General features: G+C 44.5%; 1 protein-coding gene across 1 annotated transcript; it reads left to right on the top strand.

Annotated features, from left to right (window-relative positions):
* The first annotated feature begins 178 nt into the window (after nucleotides 1-178).
* LOC106577465 (NACHT and WD repeat domain-containing protein 2-like) lies at nucleotides 179-23587 on the top strand. The gene is made up of 5 exons (XM_014155477.3): nucleotides 179-199; nucleotides 474-677; nucleotides 3082-3232; nucleotides 11467-12056; nucleotides 19438-23587. The coding sequence occupies exons 1-5, from the start codon at nucleotides 179-181 to the stop codon at nucleotides 23335-23337; spliced, it is 4866 nt and encodes a 1621-aa protein (XP_014010952.3). The 3' UTR covers nucleotides 23338-23587.
* The last annotated feature ends 610 nt before the right edge of the window (nucleotides 23588-24197 follow it).

Here is a 24197-nt window from a genome sequence, read left to right as displayed (position 1 = left end):
TACATTCAAAGCAGCTACCCACACACTGACAAAGACCACAGACAAATTAATAGCAAAAGCAATTGCTGATACACTCAGCACTTCGCCATGACCATTTACTTTGCCCAGTTGTTTGCCTTTCAGTCTAGCCGTGTACTGTGAATTCACATTCTAAAAGGAAGAAAAGAAAACAGAAAAAATGATGAACTCCAAGCCTCGGGTGACAGAGCAGACCGGTACACACAAGACACACTAATGAAATACCGTCATTGTCTCCCTGTTTGCCTGGATGCCTTCACACAATAAGCACTTCAAGGCAAAAGGCTGTGCAGAAAGTCATAATCATACACTCAATCTCGGAGTATCTTTGAGACTAACTATGAACCTTGAACCCAATGATAATAGACAGTCAAGTGGTGATGATGATGACCGTTCTACCTCTCTCCATCTTTCTTTCCTCCTACCCTCATTCCTTGTTCTTTCCTTACTCATAGGGGCTGGTGGGGGAGAAGTATGGCAGTATCCGCGTTCCAGGGGAAGTGGAAGCTCCAGAGTTTGAGATGATCCTGGATGCGGCGGTGGAGGCAGGGCTAGACACACACATCCTGGAGGAGTGGTACTGCCGAGACGAGAATGCCGTGCCACCAGCCTACTACCTCAAACCCAAAGCCCAGATGTTGAAGAACTACCAGAACTCAGTAACATTTGAACCATTCTACCTCAAACCCTGCCACACCAAACCCTACTACTTTAAACCCAAAGCCTGAACTACAAAAACTCAGTAAGATGAACCCTGAACCCTTCGACCATAAACCAATAGAACGTTATGCCAAGATCCTAACCCAGTTGTTCTGGAACGGTAGTTGAGTGGGCCGTGGCCAGTTTCACTTTGATCATGGCAAAGACTAACTGAGTAGGTCTCAGTTTAGACTTACCCAAGATACTGAAACATCCTTACGGACAGCCAAAACTTTCTTCAGTATCATATTCACATTGGAATAGAGAACTTTTCTGTTGTGTTTTTGTCTAAGCCAACTGTTATGCTTGAACACATGTCCTTGGGTTCACAGTCACAAAAAGCTTTTTAAAGCAGCAGTAAAATTAGCTAGTAAAAGTCATTTGTCAACAACTATCAACCCTTTTTTTATACAAAATTTTAAACTTCAACTTTCTGCCCCCATTAGAATTTGTTGGCCTCGTGGAAAGTTTATGAGAGCAATAAAGATGCCCCCTTTATTTTCTTAAAAGACTCAAAAGCTTGGTAATCTTACTGTGAGTTGGGACTACCAGTAAACATATCTGCAGATATCCACCTATCCATTTAACTACAGTGCTAGGCAAGTTAGTTTTAAGGTAAGCATATTACATATGCTGTAGTGGCTAGCTAAACGTTTGTGTATACCTGTGTAACAGTCACCATGTAACTACAGCTGCTTTGTCTAACTAAATGTTAGTGCCTGTGTCACTGTGTGCTAGGTTAGCATGCTGTGAAAGCTAGCTAAACATATGGCTTTTGTCACTCAATGCAGCTCTTCCTCTTGGATGGAGGTTGGAGGGAAATGAGAAAAACAGCAGGGTTGGCGTCCTGGAATCTTCTCTCATGAATATCATTGACTTCCTCTCTCCACACAAAAACAAACACAATAGGATCAGCAGGTATAGATTGCATTTCCACTATAGTGTGTCTCTGTGGTCCAGTTCAGCTTGTGGAGATAATGCACTACTTTGCATCGGTTTGCCGTGGACCAAAACAACTCCAACAGTTTCTACTATTTACCAACTCAACTTTCTTCCTTTTGCTAACTTCTATAGGTCTCTGGCTTTGTTAAAACTATCATCCAAAACCAACATCAATAGCTTACCAATTGAGATAGCTATGTATTCTTTAATCTACTATATACACTACATAACAAGGAGTATGTGGACAACTGCACATCGAACATCTCATTCCAAATGTATGGGAATTAATATGGAGTTGGTCCCCCCTTTGCTGCTATAACAGCGTTGACTCTTCTGGGAAGGCATTCCACTAGATGTTGGAACATTGCTGCGGGGACTTGCTTCTATTCAGCCACAAGAGCATTAGTGAGGTCAGGCACTTATGTTGGGCGATTAGGCCTGGTTCTCTTTCCAATTCATCCCAAAGGTGTTCTATGGAGTTGAGGTCAGGGCTCTGTGCAGGCCAGTCAAGTTCTTCCACACCGATCTCAACAAACCATTTCTGTATGGACTTCACTTTGTGCACGGGGGCATTGTCATGCTGAAACAGGACAGGTCTTTCCCTAAACTTTTGCCACAAAGTTGGAAGCACAGAATCGTCTAAAATGTCATTGTATGCTGTACTGTTAAGATTTCCCTTCACTGGAACTAAGGGGCCTAGCCGAACCACAAAAAACAGCCCCAAACCATGATTCCTCCTCCACCAAATTTCAGTTGGAACTATACATTCAGGCAAGTAGCCGTCCTCCTGGCATCTGACAAACCCAGATTCGTCCGTCGAACTGCCAGATGGTGAAGCGTGATTCATCACTCCAGACAACGCGTTTCCACTGCTTCAGAGTCAGCTAGCTTTACACCACTCCAGCCGACACTTGCCATTGCACATGGTGATATTAGGCTTGTGTGCGGCTGCTAGGCCATGGAAACCCTTTTCATGAAGATCTTGACGAACAGTTCTTGTGATGACGTTGCTTCAAGAGGCAGTTTGGAACTCGGTAGTGAATGTGGCAACCGAGTGTGTGGCTGTGAATGTGGCAACGTTTCCAATTCACAATAACAGCACTTACAGTTGACCGGGGCAGCTCTAACAGGGCCGAAATTTGACAAACTGTCTTGTTGGAAAGGTGGACTCTTATTATAGTGCCACGTTGAAAGTCACTGAGCTCTTCAGTAAAGCCATTCTACTGTCAATGTTTGTCTATGGAGATTGCATGGCTGTGTGCTCGATTTTATACACCTGTCAGTAACGAGTGTGGCTGAAATAGCCGAATCCACCAATTTGAAGATGTGTCCATATACTTCTGTATAGTGTATGTTCAAAAAAGCGGAACGGTGTGCCAATTTCAATATTAAAAACTCCCTTTCTCTCCCTCTCTTCTACAGATGGAGTCGAGTAGTACAGCCAAGATGAAGAACGACAAGGCGTGGAGGAACGTGTCTGACGAGATCAAGAGGATCTTCCGTAGGTCTGTCCTGCAGCTCCAGGAGAAGGGCACCATGAAGCCCCCTCAAGCCAAGAAATTCCTCTGCTCTGGTATGTAGGCTACTCCTGTCTTCTCTTCTTCTCCTTCTTCTGTGTTTATTCAATGTTCTTCTTCGTCTGTTTTCTTCTTAGCTTTTTCCTTCTTCTTCTTCTTCTACTGGGTGTTGTATCTTGTGTTATTCAGTTCTGTGGTGTTCTCTTGCTTACATAATAATGTTAATTGAGGTATACTGTATAACCAATATATGTTTGTGGGTCCATTAATTGTGCCGAGAACATTTAACTGGGAGAGTAGTTCTCAGGCTTTAGTTAAATCAGTTAAGTAATTAATTATTATGATTATTTCATGCTAGCAATCAGTTTTCTTCATGAGCCAATGCGAATGTACTATCAGAGCGTCTTCGGTTTAAAGAAAAATACAGATAAGCCTTCTTATACAGCCCAGATATAACCCTAAACAGACGTATCTGAATATTCATTGTCACCCTCTGTGTTTACAATTTAAAGCATGTATGCCCTAGAGTGCTCCAAAAGTCTTCCAAATTGGGTCTAATTGGACTAAAAGTCACTCTATTTGGGCTAGTCTAATAAGCACTGATCTAATTGGGCACTATCATTTTGGGGGGCTCCCGAGTGGCGCAGCAGTTTAAGGCACTGCATCTCAGTGCTTGATGCGTCACTACAGACCCTGGTTTGATTCCAGGCTGTATCACAACCGGCCGTGATTGGGAGTACCATAGGGCGGTGTCACGCCCTGACGGCGTCCAGTTCTCTATGGTGTTTTAGGTCAAGGCATGACTATGGAGGGTTCTAGGTATTGTGTTTCTTTGTTGGTGTATGTGTATGGTTCCCAATTGGAGGCAGCTGATAATTGTTGCCTCTAATTGGGGATCATACTTAGTGTGTTCCTTTTCCCACCTGCGATGTGGGATATTGTTTTAGTACCTATGTGCGCTATGTATTTTATTTCTTCTTTGTTGTTTTTTTGAAGTTTCACAATCAATAATATGTGGAACTTGGTTGAAACCTGTGCCGGCTCCACGCACCAGGCCTCCAGTGCGCCTTCCCAGCCCGGTACGTCCTGTGCCGGCTTACCGCACTCACCCTGAGGAGCGTGTCATCAGTCCGGTGAAACCTGTGCCGGCTCCACGCACCAGGCTTCCAGTGCGCCTTCCCAGCCCGGTACGTCCTGTGCCGGCTTCCCGCACTCACCCTGAGGAGCGTGTCATCAGTCCTGTGAAACCTGTGCCGGCTCCACGCACCAGGCTTCCAGTGCGCCTTCCCAGCCCGGTACGTCCTGTGCCAGCTCCCCGCACACGCCCTGAAGAGCCTGTCATCAGTCCTGTGAAACCTGTGCCGGCTCCACGCACCAGGCCTCCAGTGCGCCTCCCCAGCCGGTTCATCCTGTGCCGGCTCCCCGCATTCACCCTGAAGAGTGTGTCATCAGCCCGGTGCAACCTGTGCCGGCTCCACGCACCAGGTATCCAGTGCGCCTCCCCAGCCCGGTACGTCCTGTGCCGGCTCCCCGCACTCATCCACCAGTGCGTGTGTACAGTCCGGAGTCTCCAGCGACGGTCTACAGCCCTGGAACCTCCACCGACGGTTCACAGTCCAGAGCTTCCAGCGACGGTTCACAGTTCAGAGCTTCCAGTGATGGTCCACAGCCCGGAGCTTCCAGTGACGGTCCACGGCCCGGACCTTCCTGCGCCAGTGCCATGGCCGGAGCCTTCCTCTGCGCCGGTGCCCAGTCCAGGCATGGCGTCCAGTCCCGCTCCATGGCGGGAGCCTTCCCCTGCGCCTGTGCCCAGTCCAGGCACGGCGTCCAGTCCTGCTCCATGGCCGGAGCCTTCCTTTGCACCGGTGCCCAGTCCAGGCACGGCGTCCAGTCCCGCTCCATGGCCGGAGCCTTCCTCTGTGCCAGTGCCCAGTCCACGCACGGCGTTCAGCCCGGCTTCATGGCCGGATCCGTGGTCTGAGCGGGTGCTACGTCCCGCACCGGAACCGCCACCGACGCTAGTTGCCAACCCTAACCCTCCCCATCTATTTTCAGGTTTTGCGGTCGGAGTCCGCACCTTTGTGGGTGGGTACTGTCACGCCCTGACCATAGAGAGCCCTCGGGGTTCTCTATGGTGTTTTAGGTCCGGGCATGACTAGGGGGGTTCTAGGGATTGTGTTTCTATGTTGGTGTATGGTTCCCAATTGGAGGCAGCTGATAATCGTTGCCTCTAATTGGGGATCATACTTAGTGTGTTCCTTTTCCCACCTGCAATGTGGGATATTGTTTTGTGTTAGTGCCTATGTGCGCTACCAATTTTGACGTTCGTTATTTCTTTTTGAAGTTTCACGATCAATTAAATGTGGAACTCTACTCACGCTGGGCCTTGGTCCGATTATTTATATAACGATCGTGACAGGCAGTGCACAATTGGTCCAGCATCTTCTGGGGGGGTAGGTCGTCATTGTAAATAAGATATTGTTCTTAACTGACTTGCCTAGTAAAATAAAACTTACAAATATAACTTTTAAAAATATCATCCATTTTGAGGATGAGATAAAAATAAGTATATTCCAGGTATCTGCAAGGTGTTTCTCTGGTATCTCTCTGTAGCTTTTTTGACTGATGTACTGTGCAAGGTTTCTTGAGTTTTGTGGGAACTTGGCATCATGGGTTCCCGCTGGGTTTCTTTGTAGGCCAGGTATTTGTACCTAGAGAGAAAGCAGCAACACTGCTCGTGGCAGCCTAATTTTTAATTAATATATGTGGAGTTTCGAAGTTGTTTCTAACTATTTTCCCCTGCTGAGCCATATACGCTGTGGACATTACAAATTCACACAAAGTCATTTGACCTAATTACCAAATCAAATCTTATTTGTCACATGAATACAACAGGTGTAGATCTTACAGTGAAATGCTTACTTTACAAGCCCTTAAAACCTCTTGCCGCACGGATCCCGTTAGCGGGATCAACAGCCAGTGAAAAAATCAGAGGGCCATATTCAAAACCAAATCTAATCATTTCTATTTCTGAAACATAGGACTATTTTACACCATTTTATAGATACACTTCTCCTGAATCAAACCACGTTGTCCGATTTCAAAAAGGCTTTACAGCGAAAGCAAAACATTAGATTATGTTAGGAGAGTACATCGACAAAAATAACCACAAAGCCATTTTCCAAGCAACTAGCATGCATCACAAATACCCAAAACACAGCTAAATGCAGAACTAACCTTTGACGATCTTCATCAGATAACACTCCTAGGACATCATGTTACACAATACATGAATTTTTTGTTCGATAAAGTTCATATTTATATATAAAAACAGCATTTTACATCGGCGCGTGACGTTCAGAAAATATTTTCCCTCAAATACTGCCGGTGAATCAGCGCCACAATTTACAAAAATACTTGTCATAAACGTTAATACAAAATTAAACTGTCATTCAAAGAATTATAGATGAACATCTCGTTTATGCAAACGCTATGAAAGATTTCAAAAAAGCTTCACGAGAAGCACTCTTTGCAATAATCTGAGTACTGAGCTCAGAAAAATACACTAGGCTGTACAGATAGCCGCCATCTTGGAGTCATCTAAAATCATAATTTGCATTAGAAATATTCCCTTACCTTTGATGATCTTCAACAGAAGGCACTTCCAGGAATCCCAGGTCCACACAAATGTTGTTTTGTTTGATAAAGTCCATAATTTATGTCCAAATAACTCCTTGTTGTTAGCGCGTTCAGTAAGCTACTCCAAATGTAGAAAGCGCGCGGACGACATCGCGACGAAAAGTAAAAAAATGTTATATTTACGTTCGTTCAAACATGTCAAACATTGTAAAACATCAATCTTTAGGGCCTTCAGAACGTGAAGATTCAGTAATATTTCAACCGGACGGTTCCTGTGTCTTGAAAAAGGTTTTGGAACGGGAGGATCCATCCTCATGAACGCGCTCTAAGAAGTGATGTCATTCTCTGCCTCAACAAGTTCCCCTCCTTCTCATTCGGTCTCTGTTCATCGTAGACGCTTCAAACAACTTTGTAAAGACTGTTGACATCTAGTGGAAGCCATAGGAAGTGCACAATTTTGACTACGTCACTGTGTATTCAATAGGAAACAATGTGAAGAGAGCCCATGCATCCAGATTTCCACTTCCTGGTAGGATTTCTCTCAGGTTTTTGCTTGCCATATGAGTTCTGTTACACCTTTCAATCGGTTTTAGAAACTTCAGAGTGGTTTCTATGCAAATCTACTAATAACATGCATATCCTAGCTTCTGAGTTTGAGTAGGAGGCAGTATAATATGGGCACATATTTATTCCGAAATTGTCAATACTGCCCCCTATCCTTAAGTATCCAACAATGATTTAACCTCTTGACGGTCGCCTAGGATAGGGGGCGCTACAGTGATTTTTGAAAACAATTCGTGCCCATTTTAAACGGCCTCCTACTCAAACTCAGAAGCTAGGATATGCATATAATTAATACTTGTGGATAGAAAACACCCTAAAGTTTCTAAAACTGTTTGAATGGTGTCTGTGAGTATAACAGAACTCATATGGCAGTCAAAACCCCGAGACCGATCGTAACAGGAAGTGGAATTCTGAATTGCGGACTCAACTTCATCACTTTGCCTGTAAATCACACCGTGAGCAATGGTTCATTGAGCACTTCCTATTACTTCCACTAGATGTCCCCAGTCTTTACAAAGTGGTTTGAGTCTCCTACTGTGAAAACTGACAGAATGAGAGGCTGTGGAAAGTGGTCACATGAGGAGGGCCATCACCATTATGACGCCGGCGCCCCTGGCTACCCTCCCCTTTCGAAACGTTTAGAAAGACAATGCAATCGTCCCCCTTGAATCTTATTGGAGCTCTGGTTGAAAAAGGCCCTAAAGATTTATGTTATACAACGTTTGACATGTTTGAACGAACCTAAATAAAAAAAAATGCATTTTGTTGAAAGAGGAGTCCTGCGCACGACGGCACTTTTGGAGCAGCCTTCAGAACGCGCTAACAAGAACAAGCTATTGGAACATAAAGGATTAACTTTTTCGAACGAAAATACATTTGTTGTGGACCTGGGATTCCTGGAAGTGCCTTCTGAAGAAGATAATCAAAGGTAAGGGATTATTGACAATAGTATACAAGAGTAGATTTGATATGTGATTGTTCCAAGATGGCGCTGACCTGTAACGGTAGCCTATTTTTCTGAGTATCGCATCCCCTTTTATCGCAAAGTGTGATTACCCAGTAAAGTTATTTTTAAATCTGGCATTACAGGTGCTTTCAAGAGATATTCATCTATAAATCTTTGAATGACAATATTACATTTTAAAAATGTTTTCGAATAGTAATTTAGTAAATTGTAGCGCTGTTTCACCGGATGCATTTGAGGGAAAATAGTTAGTCAACGTCACGCGCCGATGTAAAATGCTGTTTTTATATATAAATATGAACTTTATCGAACAAAAGAATGCATGTATTGTGTAACATGATGTCCTAGGAGTGTCATCTGATGAAGATTGTCAAAGGTGCATTTAGCTGCATTTAGCTGCATTTAGCTGTTTTTTGGTTATTTGTGATGCATGTGGTTGGTCGGAAAATGGCAATGTGGCTACTTTTATGATATACTCCTCTAACATAATCTAATGTTTTGCTTTTGCTGTAAAGCCTTTTTGAAATCGGACAACGTGGTTCGATTCAGGAGAGGTGTATCTATAAAACGATATAACATAGTCCTATATTTGAAAAAAAAAAAAAAATGTTATGCTAATGGCGATAGGATTTTTCGCCCAGGAGTTAAAGTGACCATGCATAGATAATAAACAGAGAGTAGCAGCAGCATAAAAGAGGGGTCTGGATAGCCTTTGATTAGCTGTTCAGGAGTCTTATGAATTGGGGGTAGGAGCTGTTAACCTCTTGGGGCTAGGTGGGACGCTAGCGTGCCACCTGTGGTGCACTCCATCAACAGCAGGTGCATTTCAAGAGCGGCAAATTTGAATCCAAATAAATGTCAAAATTCAAATTTTTCAAAAATACAACTATGTTACACCATTTGAAAGATAAACATCTCCTTAATCTAACCACGTTTTACGATTTCAAAAAGGTTTTACGGCGAAAGCATAAATTTAGAGTATGTTAGGACAGTACATTTACAAGAGTTGTGTGTAATGTTTTGTCAAGTCAAAGACAGGGTCACCAAAACCATAAAACCAGCTAAAATGATACACTAACCTTTTACAATCTCCATCAGATGACACTCCTAGGACATTATGTTAGACAATGCATGCATTTTTAGTTCTATCAAGTTCATATTTATATACAAAAACAGCGTTTTACTATGGCATTGATGTTGAGGAAATCGTTTCCCTCCAATAACCGGCAGTCAAGTCAGCGTCAGAAATTAAATAATTAAAATTAGAAAACATTGTTAAAATATTATATTGTCATTTAAAGAATTATAGATTTACATCTTTTGAACGCAATCAACTTGCCAGATTTAAAAATAACCTTACTGGGAAATCACACTTTGCAATAATCTGAGCACTGTGCCCAGAAAAATACGCGTTGCGATACAGACTAGACGTCATGTTGGGGAGATCTAAAATCGAAAATACTATGTAAATAATCCATTACCTTTGATTCTCTTCATCAGATGTCACTTCCAGGTATCACAGGTCCATAACGAATGTAGTTTTGTTCAAAAAAGCTCATCATTTATGTCCAAAAATCTCCGTCTCGTTAGCACATGATGTAAGCCAGCCGGACTTCTCGTCATGAACGAGGGGAAAAAATATATTTCCGTTCGTTCAAACATGTCAAACGTTGTATAGCATAAATCATTAGGGCCTTTTTTAACCAGAACATGAATAATATTCAAGGTGGACGAATGCATAGCCTTTTATAACGTATTGGAACGAGGGTACCCAACATGAAGTAGCGCGCCAGGTGTCTAATGGGACATCACCGTTCCATGGCTCTTGTTCGGTCAGATCTCCCTCCAGAAGACTCAAAACACTTTGTAAAGGCTGGTGACATCTAGTGGAAGCAATAGGAAGTGCCAAAATATTCCTAAACCCCTGTGTCTTTCAATGGGATAGCTTTAAAGTCAATACAACACATCAGGTATCCACTTCCTGTCAGAAAATGTCTCAGGGTTTTGCCTGCCAAATGAGTTCTGTTATACTCACAGACACCATTCAAACAGTTTTGGAAACTTTAGAGTGTTTTCTATCCATATATAATAAGTATATGCATATTCTAGTTACTGGGTAGGATTAGTAACCAGATTAAATCGGGTACATTTTTTTTATCCAGACGTGCAAATGCTGCCCCCTAGACCCAACAGGTTAAGAAGCCTTTTGGATCTAGACTTGGCGCTCCGGTACCACTTGCCATGTGGTAGCAGAGAGAGCAATCTATGACTAGGGTGGCTGGAGTCTTTGATAATTTTTACTCAGAATATTGCAAAATGTGCTTTCACCGAAAAGCTATTTTAAAATCGGACATAGGAGTTCTGGAGTTCCGTATCTATAATTCTTAAAATAATTGTTATGTTTTTTGTGAACGTTTATCGTGAGTAATTTAGTAAATTCACCGGAAGTGTTCGGTGGGAATGCTAGTCACATGCTAGTCACATGCTAATGTAAAAAGCTGGTTTTTGATAGAAATATGAACTTGATTGAACAAAACATGCATGTATTGTATAACATAATGTCCTAGGATTGTCATCTGATGAAGATCATCAAAGGTTAGTGCTGCATTTAGCTGTGGGTTGGGTTTATGTGACATTATATGCTAGCTTGAAAAATGGGTGTCTGATTATTTCTGGCTGGGTACTCTGCTGACATAATCTAATGTTTTGCTTTCGTTGTAAAGCCTTTTTGAAATCGGACAGTGTGGTTAGATTAACGAGAGTCTTGTCTTTAAAATGGTGTAAAATAGTCATATGTTTGAGAAATTGAAGTAATAGCATTTCTAAGGTATTTGAATATCGCGCCACGGGATTACACTGGCTGTTGAGTAGGTGGGACCACCTAGCCCATAGAGGTTAGAAAAGGGGTAGGCATGTTAGTAGCCTGGCTACTTCAGGAACACATTTTCAAATAACTTTGACCAATATTAGGACTCCAAATCATCCGTGGGTTTTATATAATGGCATTGGAAGCACAAGGTTAGCCTAACTCCTCAGAAACATTATATAGCAAATTTCTTTATGGACAAAACTTTCAAACTTTGAATTGATTGATTGTATGTTTGTTTTTCTCCCATTTTTCAGCCTTGGAGGATGAACTGGACTTCGCCTTGGGCAAACAAACGCCAGCTTTCCTCAAGAAGTGTGTCTGCTACATCCGCAAGATCTCCAACTTCGACCGACATGCCAAGCTCCAGGAGATGGCCAAGTACATGGACATCGTCGTCGCTGAGGACCGTGTCATGCGTAACCAGGAAGCCTACGAACGTCTCTTAAAAGTGCGGGATGAGTTTATCCCAACATTGGTGGCCTCGTCAAACCTCCGCGTCTACTCCTCTGTGACACACTGCGACATGAAGCTAGGCTACTCCCAGGAGGTGGAGAGCCACTACGTCGAAGGCTTGTGTAAACAGTTCTACGAGGATATGGTGGACATCATCCAGGCCACGGTCCAGCAGAACTTTGACACAGAGACGGACCCCCTGTATGATGAGATCCTCCAGCACCTGTCCCTGTGTAAGAACTTCTCTGCGTTCTACGATTATAAGAGTGAGACACTGGACCTGGTGCAGGAGTATCTGCTACCATCTAAGGAGAGTAGGATGAGCCCTCTGGTTGTTTACGGCGGGCCATGCACGGGGAAGACACTGTTGCTAGCGGAGGTGGCCAAACAGGTGAGAGTCATGCCAATGTACTGTGGGGAGGTGACTTTTGGTCTTTGGGACTTAATGGGACTTCCTGGTTTAGATAAATGTTGATTAAGAAATAAAACGATGGCTTTAGCTAGCACAACAGTCATTCATTCTCTCTGTGTTTGTCCATGTGAGTGTGTCCATCTGTGTGAGTGCCTCCTTCTGTGTGCGAGAGTATGCAAGTGTGTGCGTGTGCTCACTACACATGCATTATCCATCTGTATGTGTTTGTTTGCTACATATGAGTCCTATGTTTGTGTATGCATGGATATGTGCCTGTATGCCTGTGTGCCCATACGTGTGTGTGTGTGTCAAGTCAGTGTTCACTCACTGGCCTGTCTGTTGCTGGGCCATCTGGCTGCCCAGCCAGTCGGGCCCATTAGGGTCATGTTGCAGGGAGCCCACAGTGCAGTCACCCGGGGGGGGCTCTACCCTGCTTCTCTCTTCAACCTTTATAATGGATGCCATGAAATTTCCTTCTTGTAAGATAAAGTGATTTACTTTATGAAATACAGGCACGGAGCAACGCTTGACTAAGCCACACATATTTGGGCACAAAGCCAAACTCTCACAGTGTCATTCTGCTGCTCCGTTGTGTTAAATATTTCTCTCAAAATTCACTGAAAGGCAGGCAAGATGAGTGCTGCGGAGACAGGGATGAAACATGCTGTTTATAGATTGAGACAGAACAACGGTGGAGAGGAGAGGGATGATAGGAGTTACAGGACTGTGGTAGGCTACACTATCATAGTTGTGTACACACACAGTAAGATTATTTCACCTCTAATATATCACGGTTGACAAATAATTTATCATAGGTGAAATAGATTGTTCAGATCGTTGCTTCAAATACATAACTCCAGCAGTTGTCATAGAGATCAGTGCTAGATATTAAAGTGGGATGCCCCTGTTTTTCTTTATTTGCTTTGTCTTGCTGCTTCTGTGGCCTTCAGGAGTTATACATTGCCAGGATGAGTGGGGAGGTGGTCTGTGTTTTTGGATAAGAGGAGTGATGGGGGAATGGAGGCAGGTATGGAATGATGGGTCTGTTGACACAGCATATCGCCCTGAGCAGACTCACAAATTTTAGTCACTACCGCTAATTCTGCCATGATGCGCTCTGAGACCTGCCGTACACTCCTTGGAGTTGCCATGCACTCCACACACACACGTGCTCACATATTTGCTCACACACGTCACACACACAGAGATACACAAACCAACTCACATATGCACATACATATTTGTCCCACATACAGGCACACACACGCACACACACACACATTGGCTCTCTCACACACTCTCACACACCCACACTTCTGTAGCTTATCTCAGAGCCTCAAGAACTGCTCCGAAAGTGTCAAATTATGTTGAATGATTCTAGGAATCACAGCAGGGGGCCTTCGTTAATTTCTGGAATTAAAACCTGTTAGGGCTAGGGGGCAGTATTGACACGGCTGGATAAAAAACGTACCCGATTTAATCTGGTTACTACTCCTGCCCAGTAACTAGAATATGCATATAATTATTGGCTTTGGATAGAAAACACTCCAAAGTTTCTAAAACGGTTTGAATGGTGTCTGTGAGTATAACAGAACTCAAATGGCAGGTCAAAACCTGAGAGATTCCTTTACAGGAAGTGGCCTGTCTGACCATTTATTGTCTTTCTTTGACATCTCATTCCAAAACAAAGGATCTCCGCGGTAACGTGACACTTCCCACGGCTCCAATAGGCTCTCAGAGCCCGGGAAAAACCTGAATGTCGTCATTCCAGCCCCAGGCTGAAACACATTATCGCCTTTGTCAAGTGGCCGATCAAGGGACTGTGGGCTTAGGCGCGTGCACTGGCCGCCCCCGTCTTTGTGTTTTTTCCTCTGTTTACCGAAAAGGAGATTCCCGGTCGGAATATTATCGCTTTTTTACGAGATAAATTGCATAAAAATTGATTTTAAACAGCGGTTGACATGCTTCGAAGTATGGTAATGGAATATTTAGACATTTTTTGTCAAGAATTGCGCCATGCTCGTAACCCTGATTTACCCTTTAGGATAGTGTCTGGAACGCACGAACAAAACGCCGCTATTTGGATATAACGATGGATTATTTGGGACCAAACCAACATTTGTTATTGAAGTAGAAGTCCTGGGAGTGCATTCTGACGAAGACAACAAAGGTAATAACATTTTTGTTATAGTAAATCTGATTTTGTTGAAGGCTAAACTTGCCGGGTGTCTAAATAGCTAGCCCGTGATGGCTGGGCTATGTACTTAGAATATTGCAAAATGTGCTTTCACCAAAAAGCTATTTTAAAATTGGACATATCGAGTGCATAGAGGAGTTCTGTATCTATAATTCTTAAAATAATTGTTATGCTTTTTGTGAACGTTTATCGTGAGTAATTTAGTAAATTGTTAATAAATTCCCCGGAAGTTTGCGGGGGGTATGCTAGTTCTGAATGTCACATGCTAATGTAAAAAGCTGTTTTTTGATATAAAAATGAACTTGATTGAACAAAACATGCATGTATTGTATAACATAATGTCCTAGGGTTGTCATCTGATGAAGATCATCAAAGGTTAGTGCTGCATTTAGCTGTCTTCTGGGTTTTTGTGACATTATATGCTAGCTTGAAAAATGGGTGTCTGATTATTTCTGGCTGGGTACTCTGCTGACATAATCTAATGTTTTGCTTTCGTTGTAAAGCCTTTTTGAAATCGGACAGTGTGGTTAGATTAACGAGAGTCTTGTCTTTAAATAGCTGTAAAATAGTCATATGTTTGAGAAATTGAAGTAATAGGATTTTTAAGGTATTTGAAAATCGCGCCACTGGATTACACTGGCTGTTACGTAGGTGGGACGATTACGTCCCACCAAGCCCATTTTACATACTATTGTCAATAATCCCTTACCTTTGATTATCTTCATCAGAAGGCACTTCCAGGAATTCCAGGTCCACAACAAATGTATTTTCGTTCGAAAAAGTTAATCCTTTATGTTCCAATAGCTTGTTCTTGTTAGCGCGTTCTGAAGGCTGCTCCAAAAGTGCCGTTGTGCGCAGGACTCCTCTTTCAACAAAATGCATTTTTTATTTTATTTAGGTTCGTTCAAACATGTCAAACGTTGTATAACATAAATCTTTAGGGCCTTTTTCAACCAGAGCTCCAATAACATTCAAGGGGGACGATTGCATTGTCTTTCTAAACGTTTCGAAAGGGGAGGGTAGCCAGGGGCGCCGGCGTCATAATGGTGATGGCCCTCCTCATGTGACCACTTTCCACAGCCTCTCATTCTGTCAGTTTTCACAGTAGGAGACTCAAACCACTTTGTAAAGACTGGGGACATCTAGTGGAAGTAATAGGAAACGCTCAATGAACCATTGCTCATGGTGTGATTTATAGGCAAAGTGATGAAGTTGAGTCCGCAATTCAGAATTCCACTTCCTGTTACGATCTGTCTCGGGGTGTTGACTGCCATATGAGTTCTGTTATACTCACAGACACCATTCAAACAGTTTTAGAAACTTTAGGGTGTTTTCTATCCACAAGTATTAATTATATGCATATCCTAGATTCTGAGTTTGAGTAGGAGGCCGTTTAAAATGGGCACGAATTTTTTTCTAAAATCGCTGTAGCGCCCCCTATCCTAGGCGACCGTCAAGAGGATAACAGAGCTAATATTTTGTGCACTAATCCACAAGCCATGATTTCTTTGTCTTTAGAGAGTTGTTCTTGTTGACAGAGCCATAAGTCGTAGAAATACCACAACATTTATCACTGTCTCTCTGACGTTGGTTTACATATTCATAATGTCATTACTTTTCCCACCAGGGGCTCAGACATCATTTTGTGATATTATCAGTTGTACTGAAGAAAAAAAAGGTAGAACAAAATCTTCAATATTCATAAGGCGGACAAAACTTGAATATCTAAAATCGGTTTGTTTTTCATATGACTTGATCAGAAAGTAATCTGACGGTCCCATAACACCACCCCTCTAATCTGTCTGCAAGATAACCGGATATTAATTATTTGGTAAATTAATGCCATTATCTTGATTTCTTATAGATTTCTATGTGTCTCCTCGAGAACATTTTACGGCGAGGGTCACTTTACATCGCAGATATTGGTTGGAGTTTTAAAACACAAAGCTCCTTCACATATACCAATTTTTTTCTTTATCTTTTTGTTTTACTTTATTATATCCATGCTGCGAGTCACACACTTTCTGTCATTCTTATTTAATGTTAAAAAGCATGAGAAATTCAGATTGTTTCAATAAGCTGGTAATATTCTGGCAATTCTGCAAAAAATTCTTAATTTATTCACAACATGTAAAGTGTTGGTCCCATGTATCATGAGCTGAAATAAAAGATCCCAGACATTTTCCAAAGGCCCCAAAAGGTCATTTCTCAAAAATGTTTGGCACAAATTTGTTTACATCCTTGTTAGTGAGCATTTCTCCTTTGCCAAGATAATCCATTCACCTGACATTTCTGGCATACCAAGAAGCTGATTAAATGGAATAATCATTATACAGGTGCATCTTGTGCTGGGGACAATAAAAGGCCACACTAAAATGTGCAGTTTTGTCACACAATACAATGCCACAGATGTGTCAAGTTTTGGGGGAGCGTGCAATTGGCATGCTGACTGCAGGAATATCCACCTTACCTGTTGCCAAATAATGAAATGTTAATTTCTCTACCATAAGGTGCCTCCAACGTGGGCTTGCACAATCAAATAATTTCTGCACAAACTGTCAGAAACCGTCTCAGGGAAGCTCATCTGCGTGCTTGTCGTCCTCACCAGGGTCTTGGCATGATTGCAATTTGGAGTCGTAACCAACTCCAGTCGGAAAATGCTCACCTTTGATGGCCACTCGCATGTTGGAGAAGTGTGCTCTTTATGGATGAATCGCGGTTTCAACTATACTGAGAAGAAGGCAGTATTGCGTTGAGTGGGCAAGCGATTTGCTGATGTCAGTGTTGTAAACAGAATGCCCCATGGTGGCGGTGGGTTATGGCATAGGAAGGCATAAGCTACGGACATCAAACACAAATGCATGGCAATTTGAATGCACAGAGATACCATGACAAAATCCTGAGGCCCATTATCATTCGTCACCATCACATCACATATTTCAGCATGATAATGCACAGCCGCATGCCGCAAGGATCTGTATACAATTCCTGTAAGATGAAAATGTCCCAATTCTTCCATGGCCTGCATACTCACCAGATATGTCACCTATTGAGTAAGTTTTGGATGCGGTGGATCAAAGTGTACGACAGCTTTTCCAGTTCCTGCCAATATCCAGAAATTTCTCACAGCCATTGAAGAGGAGTGGGACAACATTCCATAGGCCATCACCTCAATATTATCCATCTGTTCTGATTATCTCCATGCCACCATACGTTGAGATCCTAGTAAAAAACTATCCTGTCATGATCCAACATTTTCTGCCATAATAGGGAATTATCTGAAACTGTTTAGAATTTTGGGATATTTTCTTCTCCAAATATTTCAGATCTTTTAAGTTTTATTTCAATGATAAATATACTGCTCAAAAAAATAAAGGGAACACTTAAACAACACATCCTAGATCTGAATGAAAGAAAAAATCTTATTAAATACTTTTTTCTTTACATAGTTGAATGTGCTGACAACAAAATCACACAAAAATAATAAATGGAAATCCAATTTATCAACCCATGGAGGTCTGGATTTGGAGTCACACTCAAAATTAAAGTGGAAAACCACACTACAGGCTGATCCAACTTTGATGTAATGTCCTTAAAATAAGTCAAAATGAGGCTCAGTAGTGTGTGTGGCCTCCACGTGCCTGTATGACCTCCCTACAATGCCTGGGCATGCTCCTGATGAGGTGGCGGATGGTCTCCTGAGGGATCTCCTCCCAGACCTGGACTAAAGCATCCGCCAACTCCTGGACAGTCTGTGGTGCAACGTGGCGTTGGTGGATGGAATGAGACATGATGTCCCAGATGTGCTCAGTTGGATTCAGGTCTGGGGAACGGGCGGGCCAGTCCATAGCATCAATGCCTTCCTCTTGCAGGAACTGCTGACACACTCCAGCCACATGAGGTCTAGCATTGTCTTGCATTAGGAGGAACCCAGGGCCAACCGCACCAGCATATGGTCTCACAAGGGGTCTGAGGATCTCATCTCGGTACCTAATGGCAGTCAGGCTACCTCTGGGGAGCACATGGAGGGCTGTGCGGCCCCCCAAAGAAATGCCACCCCACACCATGACTGACCCACCGCCAAACCGGTCATGCTGGAGGATGTTGCAGGCAGCAGAACGTTCTCCACGGCGTCTCCAGACTCTGTCACATGTGCTCAGTGTGAACCTGCTTTCATCTGTGAAGAGCACAGGGCGCCAGTGGCAAATTTGCCAATCTTGGTGTTCTCTGGCAAATGCCAAACGTCCTGCACGGTGTTGGGCTGTAAGCACAACCCCCACCTGTGGACGTCGGGCCCTCATACCACCCTCATGGAGTCTGTTTCTGACCGTTTGAGCAGACACATGCACATTTGTGGCCTGCTGGAGGTTATTTTGCAGGGCTCTGGCAGTGCTCCTCCTGCTCCTCCTTGCACAAAGGCGGAGGTAGCTGCTGCTGGGTTGTTGCCCTCCTACGGCCTCCTCCACGTCTCCTGATGTACTGGCCTGTCTCCTGGTAGCGCCTCCATGCTCTGGACACTACGCTGACAGACACAGCAAATCTTCTTGCCACAGCTCACATTGATGTGCCATCCTGGATGAGCTACACTACCTGAGCCACTGGGTTGGGTTGTGGGTTGTAGACTCCGTCTCATGCTACCACTAGAGTGAAAGCACCGCCAGCATTCAAAAGTGTCCAAAACATCAGCCAGGAAGCATAGGAACTGAGAAGTGGTCTGTGGTTACCACCTGCAGAACCACTCCTTTATTGGGGGTGTCTTGCTAATTGCCTATAATTTCCACCTGTTGTCTATTCCATTTGCACAACAGCATGTGAAATGTATTGTCAATCAGTGTTGCTTCCTAAGTGGACAGTTTGATTTCACAGAAGTGTGATTGACTTGGAGTTACATTGTGTTGTTTGTGTTCCCTTTATTTTTTTGAGCAGTGTAGTTACTCCTTTCACAAAAGTCCTTTCTCAAGTTAGATAACCATTTCCTCAAAATGGAGAGCACTTTGAGATGTTTTGAGACATTGAAAACTGTTTTTATAAATGCAATCCATTATTGAAAACATGGTCTGGTCTCTGTTATTTCTCTGTGGTGTGTCACAGAGCTCTTTCATGAAAGACACCCAACCTTGGGAAAGTTACAAAATCTATTTTCTCTCTCTTTGTTGTTTCCAGGCCTACACGTGGCTCCAGACGGAGATGGGCCCTGAGACAGACCCGGTTGTCATTGTCCGCTTTGTGGGCTCCTCCGAGTTCGCCACAAACCTGCGCACCCTCCTCCAGAGCATCTGTGAGCAGATAGCCATCAACTACCGTTGCCTGATCCACTTCTTGCCGAACAAGATCCAGGAGATGAGGGAGCTGCTAGTCAACCTGCTGGGGGAGCCCTCTTTCCATCGGCCCCTGGTCATCATCTTGGATGCCCTGGAGCAGCTCTCGGAGGCCGACGAGGCCCGCAAGCTGTGGTGGCTCCCCACCCACCTGCCTCACACTGTCCGCATCGTGGTCTCCACTTTACCCAACAAACACGGAATCCTCCAGAAGCTCCGCTGTTTGATTCATGATGAAGGGCGCTACGTAGAGCTGGTGCAGCGAGACCGTAAGGCCTGTAGTCAGATACTGAAGCAGCAGCTGCTGGGGTTGAAGAGAAAGGTGACTTCGGGACAGCAGATCTACGTCAATGAAGCTCTGGCCAAGTGCACGCTTCCAATGTTTGTCAACCTCATTTACCAGGAGGTGGTGCATTGGCGCTCGCACAAGGATGTGGACGACCGGTCACTGTGCTCCACAGTGCACGAGAGCATCGAGCAGCTCTTCTACTCTGTGGAGAACAAGCTGGGGCAGCGGTTCGTGTTCAGGGCGCTGGGATACATCACCATGGCCAATGTGGGGTTAACGGAGGTAGAGCTGGAAGATATTCTGTCATTGGATAACAGTGTGTTGGGAGATATCATGGTGAGTTCAAATCTAAAAAACCCGCTGAGGATCTCTTATGACCTGGTGGCGAGGCTGAAAGAGGAACTGGAGGGTTACCTGCTGGAAAGGCAGGTGCATAATGTTACCCTGATGGTGTGGGCCAACAGACACCTGCAACTCATCGCCCAGAAGCTGTATCTTAGCAATGAGGAGGATGTGCACCAGATGCACAGCCTCCTGGCCGAATACTTCCTGGGGGCATGGTCGGGAGGCAGGAAAAAGATCTTCCACTGTGACAACAACCACTTTGCCTCGCTTAACATCTCCCAACACAAGAATCCACACTCCCAGCAGCCGTCCCACAAAGAAGCATCCGCCGAGAAGTACTCATATGACAGGCAGACCCCCGAGCAGCCCTGGGTGTTCCAGTGCAACCTCCTGGAGCCTGATATCTTCTTTGTCAACCACAGGAAGATGACGGAGCTCCTCTACCATCTAACTCAGAGCGGCCGCATGGACGACCTCATGTACGGTGTTATCATGAACTTCAGCTGGCTCTACACAATGATCAAGATAGGGCAGTTTGAGAAGGCACTGACCGACATAGATGTAGCCTACAACTACTCCCAGGAGAAAGAACTCAAGTTTTTGGCCACCATGCTGCGCAGCATCAAGATCAAAGTGATGAAGAACCCGGCGTCCCTGTCCGCAGAGCTGCAGCAGAGGCTCCTCCCTGTGGTCACCTCTTTACCCAAGCTCCAACACCTCCTCCTGGAATGCGACAAGGACGGCCCCAAATACTGCTCCATTGTGCCCCTCCACTCCTCCATGGATGTCACCTACAGCCCTGAAAGGCTGCCGCTGTGCTCCAACTACATGCAGATCGTGGAGATCCTGCCCACCCTAGCCCCCAACATCGTACTTGTGGCCCTGGAGGATGGGTCTGTGAGCACATGGGATGTGGAGAGCAGGCAGCTCCTCCGGCAGATAGACACGGCCCATTCAGTTGTCCTGGGAATCAGGTTAACCAGCGATGAGAAGTACCTGGTTGTGGCAACCACCAAGAACACGCTACTCATATATGACAACCATAAGTCTTGCTTGCTGTCCGAAGTGGACATCAAGAGCTCCAAGCACTGTGGTATCACAGGAGGGGTGGCCTTCATCAATGGGTTCACCCTGTCCAGCCATCATGCCTTGGCCTGGCTAGAGGCCAGTAAAGATGTCAATGTCATCGATCTGCTCTACGGCTGGCCCCTCTACCAGTTCCACTGCTGGTATGAGGTCACCTGTGTCCAATGCTCCCCGGATGGAATGTACGCCTTCTGTGGTCAGTACCTCAACACCATGTCCATCTTCCATCTGGGGACTGGGGACAAGCTAGCTACGGTCACGTCGGAGTTCTCCGGGGGATTTGTCAAGTCCATCTTGGTCCTGGACACCAGTCACCAGATGGTGATGATCGATAATGAGGGGAGCCTGTCGGTGTGGAACACCAAAGAGATCACCAACCCCAGACTGATGGAAGATTATGACTGCCGGGGTGATGAGAATGAGGTTGTAGGCATTGAGCTGTCAGAAGACCAGCGCTCCATCCTCATCTGTAAAGACAAGAGCATTGAGGTCCTGGACACCAAGTTGTGGAAGATGGCAGAGAAGTTCAAGGCCAAGCATGCTGAGCGATTCGTGGCTGCAGTCCTCTCAAAAAATGGCCAAAGTATTGTGGCCTCCATGGAGAACACGTCATCCATATTTGTGTGGAGGAGGGACAGTGGGCAGTGCATGGCCAGCCTGATTGAGATCTCTGGGGCCATCATCAAACTCATCAAATCCATCCACCACAACCTGCTCCTGTCTGTGGCCAGCAGTGGAGTGCTATCAGTCTGGGACATTGACATCATTACAGCCATGTCCAACATCGACAAAACAGGCAAGAGGATCCAGAGTTTACAGCTTTCTGGCAGGGAGGACTTTGTGTTCACCATGGACGGCTCTGAAGCCATCCACAAGTGGAACTTCAGCACAGGCTTCATAGAGACTGTCTTCAAGCATGAGGGCTTGGTGGAAAACTGTGTCCTGACATCCTCTGGGGATCTCATGGTGACATCGGATGACAAGTGCAGCCAGTACATCTGGCAGACGGCCACTGGCGAAAACATCTTTCGCATCAACGGACAGAAGATATCTCAGCTCCTGATAACACACAATGACCAGTTTGTGGTTTCTCTCTGCGAACAGAACTGCTCCCGAGTCTGGAGGCTGGCCACTGGACACAAGGTGTGCAACATCCTGGTGACCCTACAGAATGCACTGATCACCACTGCAAACACCTTCCTAGTGGGGATCACCAAAAACAAGCTGCTCGCTGTTAGCCTCTGGTCAGGCAGTATTTCCAAGAAGTTTGTCTGTGACGATGGCATTAGCATTATCAACTTCAAACTCATTCCCGACTGCCCAGACTTTGTTGTATTCATCACATCTACAGAGACTGTGTTTATATGGAGTGTGGCAGATGAGTCTGTCTGCAGACGGGTCCAGCTGCCTACTAACTTCCTAAAAAATCTGGAGGAGTTCCAAATTTCACCAAATGGTAAACTGGGCATCATCTCCAAAGGTGACGAGAACATTAACGTGTTGGATCTTCATAGCGGGAAGCTGAGGCTTGTCCACGCCGCCGGTATCATCTGGCGGCAGAAGCTGTCGAGGGACGGGCGCTACCTGGTCTATGTCTCCTTCCGGAACAGTGATGAGGATGACGAGGCGGGCGTGGTGTCCAACCTGATCGTGATGCGTCTGGCAGACGGAAAGAGCATCGGGACATGCTCCCTCTACAAGACGCCCACCTTCCTCTGCCTGTCCCAGCGAGCGCTCAACATCATCATTGGCTTTGAGGATGGCAGCATCGGCACCTATACGGTGGTGGACAGGGTGGATGCCGCGCTCAAGATCAAGATTGCCACATCCAACAGTCGGCAGATCGTCAACAATGCCTCACAAAAGATAAGGCCCAAGTGTGGCAACCACACCTTCAAGACCATTGCAGACTGCTTGTGGAGGGAGTCCACCGAGGTCTTCTCCAGGGATAGCCCCATCAACGTGTCTGACTCTGGGGAGGCTAAGACCACCACCCCCACCAAAAATAGCGAACTGTTGCAGTGAGAGTGTGGGAGAGTGGAGCAATGGGCGAAGATGCTAGGTAGGTGGGATTGAGGTGGATGTATGATGTTTCTCGGGGGGGTTGCAGTTTACTCTTGTTTACAGCCACCTGAAACAGCTGCAGATGTCAGTCCTCTGGGTACGAACTGACTGCTACTATAACGCTGCACTTAAGTCATGTATTACAACCTTTATGGTATCATTTTAGTTTTTTTCTTCGCATGATGACTTTTAGAATTCAAGTTGTTTTTATGGTTTGAAAACTAGAAGAAATATAAAGAAAATATATTTAATCTATTGTTTTGCCATTGTGTCCTTTTGCATTTGAAGAACAAAGTTGGTATTTACATTTCTCTATTTACATATCCAAAGCCATTCCAGTGAGCTTGAATACTCTTCCTTATACATGCTTTTCTTAAGAAATATGTATTTTTATGTAACTGTAGCTCAGTTGGTAGAGCATGGTGTTTGCAACACCAGGGTTGTGGGTTCGATTCCCACGGGGGGCCAGCACAGGAAAAAAAAAAAAAAAATGTATGAAATTGTATGAAATGTATGCATTCACTACTGTAAGTCGCTCTGGATAAGAGCGTCTGCTAAATGACTAAAATGTAAATGTAAATTTACATCTACTGGTACTGTACAAAAAAAATAAGAACTATAAATCTCTTTTGGCTGCTGCAATTTGTGCAACTCCTTAAAAATATATATATGTTTTGCTTAATGCAATCAAAGTGAGTGCCTGGATTTTGAAATGTATTTCATTTTCATGCATACTACTGAGAATTACGAAGATGCAGGGAATTTGTAAACACAGTATATGCAGAGATACATATACTAGCATACAACATCAATTTTATTGA

The sequence above is a fragment of the Salmo salar genome, chromosome 18 (genome assembly GCF_965601325.2).
Source record: "Salmo salar chromosome 18, fSalSal1, whole genome shotgun sequence".
In the NCBI taxonomy this organism is placed as follows: domain Eukaryota; kingdom Metazoa; phylum Chordata; class Actinopteri; order Salmoniformes; family Salmonidae; genus Salmo; species Salmo salar.
Note: the sequence above shows the minus strand (reverse complement) of the source record. Positions and strands in the feature narration are given on the sequence as shown.